This window comes from Oncorhynchus gorbuscha, linkage group LG11, assembly GCF_021184085.1.
Source record: "Oncorhynchus gorbuscha isolate QuinsamMale2020 ecotype Even-year linkage group LG11, OgorEven_v1.0, whole genome shotgun sequence".
Taxonomy (NCBI): Eukaryota; Metazoa; Chordata; class Actinopteri; order Salmoniformes; family Salmonidae; genus Oncorhynchus; species Oncorhynchus gorbuscha.
Window position 1 is genome coordinate 57486978 of NC_060183.1, and position 8065 is coordinate 57495042.

Consider the following 8065-nt stretch of genomic DNA (forward strand, 5'->3'; position numbering starts at 1 on the left):
GAGGAAAGAGAGAGGTAGTTGAGGAAAGAGAGAGGTAGATGAGGAAAGAGAGATGAGTTGAGGAAAGAGAGAGGTAGTTGAGGAAAGAGAGAGGTAGATGAGGAAAGAGAGGGGTAGTTGAGGAAAGATAGGTTTGATAACATCGTAGTGAAAAAACAACGATTTGTGTCTGTTCTAAAACAAATTCAACATGCAAGATTACTCCCTTCTTTAGAGCGCAACATTTATTTCCCAGCCTTTGATTACCATGCAAATCACACAAGTACATCCCTAATGTTGAATGACAAAACAAGCAAGAGAAGGGGAGAAACGTACCTGCATCTGTTAACTGTAGGTCAAGAGAGACGACAAGAAATGTCGTTCATTGTCATTCCGACCAAAAGTACAACTAGGGATATTGTTATGGAAGTCAATTATTTAACATTTTATTATACAGTACAATAATGATATTATGAATAATACATAACTCACACATAAGGCACCAGCAGCACATTCATTGGATCACATTTAAGAGTTCTTTAAACCTGCCACCTGTTATTATGTATAATGCAGAGAGAGAAGTGAAACAGGATATATGGAAATGAGAAATGCTTTCGGGGACGACTATCTTCACATGCTCTCGAAAATGTTTTTAAAAATATACACAGGATCTGTTGGCTGTAGATAATGACTCAGGCAATGCCACAGTAGTGAGTGTGAGAGTGACACACTGTATTTTGTGTCTCCCCTCTCTCCGTTTATGGTGAAACAATAGCTCCCACCTATGACCCTTCCGTGATGGTGCATCATTTTCATATACACTATCATACCTATAGCTGTCATAGGTTTGTAATGTGCTCCAATCTGGGTGGGCATATCTGTCCTATCTGTCCTAAGATCTGTAACGAACATGTTACGTCTGTCGGGAGCACAGAGGTTATGAGAGTTATGTTCATGCACGATTTTGTTCTGGGTATTCCAGATTAGGTTGGGCCTATACAGGCCTAACTGGTAGGAACTGCTTGTAATTGCAAAAAGTATATTTAAAATATTATTGAATTATTGCAATTATCATGTGGGTTTACAAATGGTCTGAGAGGAACAGATGTTGACAGACTACAGGAAGAGGGTAGCAGAAAATCAGAGAAAGGAAATATGAGGTAGTGTATCAACAGTAAAGTCACATACTGTAAGTAAACTGTGATATTAACAAAACATATTTTTTAAAGTAACAGTGGTGTAAAGTACTTAAGTAACAATACTTTAAAGTAATACTTAAGTAGTTTTTGGGGTATCTATACTATATTCATATTTGTGTCTTCTTTTACTTTTAGTTCACTACATTCCTTAAGAAAACATTGCAATTTTTACTTCATACATTTTCCTTGACACCCGAAAGTACTTCATTACATTTTGAATGCTTAGCAGGACAGAAAAATGGTCAAATTCACACACTTATCAACCGAACATCCCTTGTCATCCCTACTGCCTCTGATCTGGCGGACTCACTAAACTGACATGATTTGTTTGTAACTGATGGCTGAGTGATGGAGTGTGCCCCTGGCCTTCTGTAAAAACAAAAAAGAAGAAGAAAATGGTGCATTCTGGTTTGCTTAATATAAGGAATTTGAAATGAGTTATACATTCACTTTTGATACTGAAGTATATTTTAAATCAAATACTTATAGACTTTTACACAAGTAGAATTTTACTGGGTGATTTTTACTATTACTTGAGTCATTTTCTATGAAGGTATCTTTACTTATACTTAAGTATGTTTGTTGAGTACTTTTTACACCACTGAAAACTAATATACACCAGACATGGTTAAAGGAGAGAGATGTAGAGAGAGAGATGTAGAGATGTAACAAGCAAATTTTGATATGTGTTCTACCCTCTTGTTGCTTTGAGTCTATATTGACTCTTGTCAAGGAGTGAAATAGATTGGTGACTACTGATTGGTGACTGCTGACTAGATTCGGTAACTCAATTAAGGAAAATATTTATTTTATGTTTCAGACAGTGTACTTTTCATTTATTTCATTTAACCTAAAATGCAAATAGTTGAAGATGCTTGTTTTCAGAAAGGAGTAGATATCTTTAGTCTTTGATGTTGTGGCAGGATTTGTTTTTGTACTATGAGTAAATTATGGTCCAATATGAAAACAAAATATAGGATTGTAACTGTAAACTATGGCAAACATGTTATCCAGAAAAATTTATTCTTCTATGATTCTGCCAAGAGGGCGTACTCTCCAGCTATTTCAAACTTGATCTTGGTACGCCCAGGTTCAACTTGGTTACCGGTAGATGTCACTGTTGCATATTGATGACTAGCTCGGTCACCGGTATATGTCACTGTAGCGTATTGCAGACAAGTGTCCTCTTCCTGTAAGAGAGAGCTCAAGTCACTTTGAGCTGTGTGCACAGCAGGGTTGTCTTTGGTGCTATTTGCAATATTGCTTGATATTTTGGTAGTAAAGTGCATATTAGGCTACTTCACACTGCACTGGTTCAAACCAACTCACCTCATCCCTAGAAGGCTTTGTGATGACAGAATCTGTTTAATATGAGAGAATGAGGGAAAATAAAACACTGAACAAAAGGAGATAAAGGCAGTGGTGGTTTAGTTAACTCTCATACTCACAGACACATGCTGGGGTCTGGTCTTGCTGTTCAGGTGGGCTTCTGTTGAGACAATGCAGTACAGTCAGAAAGATATAGCCGTGCATGAATAAAGAAAAATAAAGCAAATCTAAAATGAATGAAGACACCAGTCTTACCCAGTATTTACAGGCCTGCCTTGAACCCCTTCAAAAGATACATAGAGATAATTTAGCAATTTTGAACATAAACTCAAAGTAGCATTTGGAGCAAAATAAGAATGTGTTATGAGTAGACCTATCTGAAAGCACGCACCACACTTGCTTTGGAGAACACACAGCACACACCCAGCTAGCAGAACCAGGAAAAGGGAACAAGTACCCAGACTGATGACGACGTGGAACCTTGTACCTGAAGAAACGGTTAGTGAATGAGGCTCCTAATGAAACTGACACTGAATCATCTGTACAGTATAACCTAACCTGACAATGACTAGTATGTTAGTGCAAATAAGCATTACTAATAGTGACTATTGAGATACTTAACAGTTTAGAGATGTTAGAAACGTATCAATAGCTGTACATTTCGAAGCAGAGTCATTCACTAAACTTGTATTTTGAAGTTCTTAGGACCACTAACAGCTCATTTAAAACCAAACCAATGATACTCACCTTTTCCTTGGGGTGTGACATTGCTGCTTGTCTTCTCCTGACCAGTTATGATTAAACTGAACGTTGGTGGGGAACTAGTAGCTCCTGGAGGATTTATAACCGAAATAAATAAAACATTGATATGTGTACAATAATAATATATTAGTCTTGCAGTACAACAGTAGACCAACAGAATATTGACACATTTGAAATCACAGAAATTGATGGGCTCTTGTCTTCCTCACCATCTATGGTGATACCTAGGGGTTCACTATGCTGTGATGTCACAGTATCTTCACCCTCTACCACCAGCTCCACAGCACAAGTGATGAAGATCTCTCCAGCACTGCTCCTCTTCCTCTGCAGTTCCTCTTCTGCCACTCTCCCCAAACAGACAACGTCTTTGTAGGGTAGTTTTTTAAAGTGTGAGTCACCATTGTTCAGATAAAAGTAGCAAGAGGTGCCAGCCTTGGCCTCACATCGAACAGTGAGGTATTTCCCAATCTTCAACACATGAACACTGGGCTTTCCAATTGGATCTGTTTGTAAATTGTGAAAGTAATTTATGAAGTCAATTAACAAGTGGGATGTGTACTATGGTTAACATGTGCTTTGGAGTACTGTAAAACTGCCACTTACCACTCACATTAAGTCTTCGAGCATCACTATGTTTTGAGGTTTTGATCGTTTCACCTTCTCTGTTCTGTAGAATTACACAGCTGAGATCTACTTCAGTCTTGTTCCACCTTTTGAACTCATTCCAGAACAACTTGAACTGGCAAGCACTCTGCTTGTAATCCAGTTTCCTTATAGGGTTGGGGTCGTGATCTTTGTGGAATTTGCACTCTGTGCCTTTTGGTGACTCACAGCGTACTGTAACAGGTGTAGCTACATTGATGTACCCAGGGGACAATACAATAGTGGGAGTGGGAACCAAATCTGTTAAGAGAAATAGAGAGAATCTATAAAATTATGAGTAATAAGAATCTTGATTCAGAATGTATTTGTATGTGGAGTATCACTTCCTTGTCTCTCTTATTGGCAACTAAATATATTTCTTAATAAAGATATGGCACTTTAAGCATTGTGCTACTCTACATTAGTTGTGAAAAGTAGTGTACAAATCTATCATCAAAAAAATACTTTTATGCCTAAAATAAATAAATAGCTGTTGAGCTGGACAATTAATGAAGTGACATTTGTTAATATGTACCTGCACAACTTTCTTTAACCGCAACACCGGCAGCATCTACGAACAAGATAAAAACAACTTAGTGAGACATTTTACAAGCCTTACTATAAGGCATAATAAAGGCTCATACATACTTAGAACAAGTTATAAAGCATACATTCAGTAACATACTACCAAAACTTAAAATCCATGTACAGAGATATTGATCCAAAGACCAAAATAACCGAATACTCACAAATGAGAAGAATAAAAGAAAAATACATATTTTCCACTTTCTTCCGTCAGTGAAGTGAACTCCACACATAGATTGTCATGTGAGAAAACTGATGTGTGTTTGGTAGGACACAGAAAAACCTACAGAGGAGGATATGGAGACTCACGAGTGATGTTGTGACAGATCACTAGTGACGCTGAAGAAAATGACCTAATTTTCATTGACCACTAAGGGGCTGTCCATGTGGTCCACCCTACATTAAACTTACTGAAAATATAGGTAACTACAGCACAGCTATTTAAAATATGAGAACTCCTGTGATTAATTGATCAAATAAACTTGTTTGTTGGTCACGTTATGTTGACAAATCCACCGGAAATAGCGGTCATGACAACGGCGAAAAAAAATCAAAATTATATCCATAATATCGACAGAAACATGGCAAACGTTTTTTATAATCAATCCTCAAGGTGTTTTTCAAATATCTATTAGATAATATATCAACCGGGACAATTGGCTTTTCAGTAGGAGCGAGAGGACAAATGACTACCTCTGACTTGTACGCAAGAATCACTCTGAGAGCCCTCAGCTGGCCACTTACGCAATGTAGTCGTTTATGCTCATTCTTCAACATAAAGGCGTGAAACTACGTCAAAATGCTGTAGACACCTTAGGGAATACGTAGAAAAATGAATCTCATTGATATCCCTTTCAATGGCCAATAGGGGTGCATAGGAACACAACGGTTTCAAAATAAGAGGCACTTCCTGATTGGATTTTCCTCAGGGTTTCACCTGCAATATCAGTTCTGTTATACTTATACTTTATACTTTTGACAGTTTTGGAAACTTTAGAGTGTTTTCTATCCTAAACTGTCAATTATATGCAGATTCTAGCATCTGGCCCTAAGAAATAGTGCCCCCTAGTTTCAAGAGGTTAGGTGACCTGACTTGACCTCAACCCCCCTCCATCAGTTATCCACGGCTCTCTCCCTTCATCAATACCTGCCACATGTATTTTGCTTCCCTGCACTCAACACATTCCAAGCTTAATTGCACACACTATATACCTTCCTCCTATAACCATTAACTTCTGGTGTAGACCCTCTAAACCTCAGCACTCCATCAGTGACATGAATAAGTATATTTTCATATTCTCCGAATCCAACACAACACACTAGTTGACATGATCAAATGAGTTCAGTTAGTGATGTATTGTGTTTATTTGAATTTGGATAATTTTATGGATAATTTCTTGTTTTAGATTAATTCACCCCACAACTTTTATAGCTTTGTAATGGAGGTGACTAATGCTTCTCCAAATGAGGAAATGGCAGATACCTTGATCCATGTCTGTTTAGTTAACATAATACATATTTCCAGTCAGAGTAACCAGTCTGTGCCAACTAAGTCATGGCTTGGATTGCATCCATAGATCACATTACTTTTGTGAATTTTTGGCAAACTTTGTTTTTTTTAGATGCAAATCTAAGCATTGAAGAAATGCAAAACAGGAATCAAAATATATTTTAGTTGTTTTTGATTTCATCACCAATAAATTGTTTCATGTTTTTTGGTAAATCACAGGAGGAAAGGTAATGGATTGTTTCTCAAATAATTAAGATTTCTGTGATAGTACTGGATAACATTGACATCAACTCCTTGTAAGACGCACCAGTTTCTTTTAAAGGTTGGAATTTTTTTACGTGAATCTGGCAATATATACAGAAATTATACAATTGACATGTTATTTATTTAAATTGTAGTATGATAGATATTGTTCTCATCCATCTGGGTTTGAGGGCTAGGGACAGAGTGTTAGAGGACCAGTTGCAGCACAATGTCTTATTGTAGCACATCTCAGCTTAGATCATGACCACAAATCCATTACTGTGTCTTTCCACACCTCTTCATGTTCTCTGACAAGTCATTTCTGTTGATGGATATAGACATGAGCTTCATACAGTATGAAGATGTGAATAGCAAGCCGTATGCTGGGTTGTTTGCAGGGGGGATGTTGGTGCTTCTCCTCATCTCTAGAAATAGAAGTGTACCTGTATGATCAGTACCCTCACTGTGGTCACATCTACGTGACAAACAGACTCGACACACTCTGCTAAATCTCAGGTACAACAGTGAACATCATGAGTCATCGGACCGTTGAAGAACGTTGAAGACCTTTGAAACTCAACTGCTGTGTAATCTGAACACAATGCTGTCTCCTCTCAGAGTGGCTCCTCAACTTCCAACGAAAATAAACATTTACAACAAGATTTACAATATACTGTACAAGCTTTATTTCCACTGGAAAACACAACATCCATGAGCAGAACAAAATGAAATGCTAATAAAATTTCTGTATTTTAGACATACAGTATAAACTCATTACACATGAAACACTTTTTTGTCTTGCTCACATTGAGGGAGAGGTTGTTGTCCCGGCACCACACTGACCTCCTCCCAATAGGCTGTCTCATTGTGGTCGGTGATCAGGCCTACCACCGTTGTGTCATCAGAAAACTTAATGATGGAGTCGTGCTTGGCCACGCAGTCGTGGATGAACAGGGAGTACAGGAGGGGACCAAGCATGCACCCCTGAGGGTCCCTGTGTTGAGGGTTAGTGTGGCGGATGTGTTATTGTCTATCCTCACGACCTGGGGTAGCCCGTCAGGAAGTCCAGGATCCAGTTGCAGATGGAGTTGTTTAGTCCCAGGGTCCTTAGCTTAGTGATGAGCTTTGTGGCCACTATGGTGTTGAATGCTGAGCTGTAGTCAATAAACAGCATTCTCACATAGGTGTTCCTTTTGTCCAGGTGGGAAAGAGCAGTGTGGCGTGCGATTGAGATTGTGTCATCTGTGGATCTGTTGGGACGGTATGTGAATTGGAGTGGGTCTAGCGTATCCTGGAGGATGCTGTTGATGTGAGCCATGTGAGCCTTTCAACACACTTCATGGCTACTGACGTGAGTGCTACAGGGCGGTAATAATTTAAGCAGGCTACCTTCGCTTCCTTGGGCACAGGGACTATGCTGCTTGAAACATGTAGGTATTACAGACTCGGTCAGGGAAAGGTTGAAAATGTCAGTGAAGACACTTGCCAGTTGTTCCGCACATGGTCTGAGTACACGTCCTGGTAATCTGTTAACAACACACATTGACATGATCAATTGAGTTCAGTTACTGATCTATTGGTTTTATTTGAAATTGGACAATTTGATGGATATTGTCTTGTTCAAGCTTTTTCACATCACGACTTTTATAGCTTTGGTGGCTAATGCTTCTCCAAATGAGGAAATGGCAGATACCTTGATCCAAGTCTGTTTAGTTTACATAATACATATTTCCAGTCAGAGACACCAGTCTGTGCCAACTAAGTTATGGCTTGGATTGCATCCACAGATTACATTACTTTTGTGGAGTTTTGGCAA

At 38.5% G+C, this 8065-nt stretch overlaps 1 protein-coding gene across 2 annotated transcripts; it reads right to left on the minus strand.

Moving 5' to 3' along the window:
- Positions 1-1965: 1965 nt before the first annotated feature.
- LOC124047890 lies at positions 1966-5034 on the minus strand. Of its 2 annotated transcripts, none has more exons than XM_046368218.1 (10): positions 4661-5034; positions 4447-4482; positions 3873-4172; positions 3479-3772; positions 3255-3338; positions 2965-2994; positions 2763-2790; positions 2627-2667; positions 2508-2539; positions 1966-2368 (listed from the first exon to the last, which is right to left on the minus strand). In XM_046368218.1, exons 1-10 carry the CDS (start codon positions 4686-4688, stop codon positions 2207-2209), a joined length of 1035 nt encoding a protein of 344 aa, XP_046224174.1. In that variant the 5' UTR covers positions 4689-5034; the 3' UTR covers positions 1966-2206. The 2 variants fall into 2 exon arrangements, with proteins under 2 accessions (XP_046224174.1, XP_046224173.1); XM_046368217.1 differs by having other exon boundaries at positions 2899-2994; positions 4661-5032.
- Positions 5035-8065: the final 3031 nt, after the last annotated feature.

Coding starts and splice junctions, on each gene's coding strand:
- LOC124047890 (XM_046368217.1), bottom strand. CDS start 4,688: ATGTATTTTTCTTTTATTCTTCTCATTT. Junction 2,995..3,254: donor TGTCACACCCCAAGGAAAAG/GTGAGTATCATT, acceptor CCGTTTCTTCAG/GTACAAGGTTCCACGTCGTC. Junction 2,791..2,898: donor TGTTCTCCAAAGCAAGTGTG/GTGCGTGCTTTC, acceptor TATCTTTTGAAG/GGGTTCAAGGCAGGCCTGTA.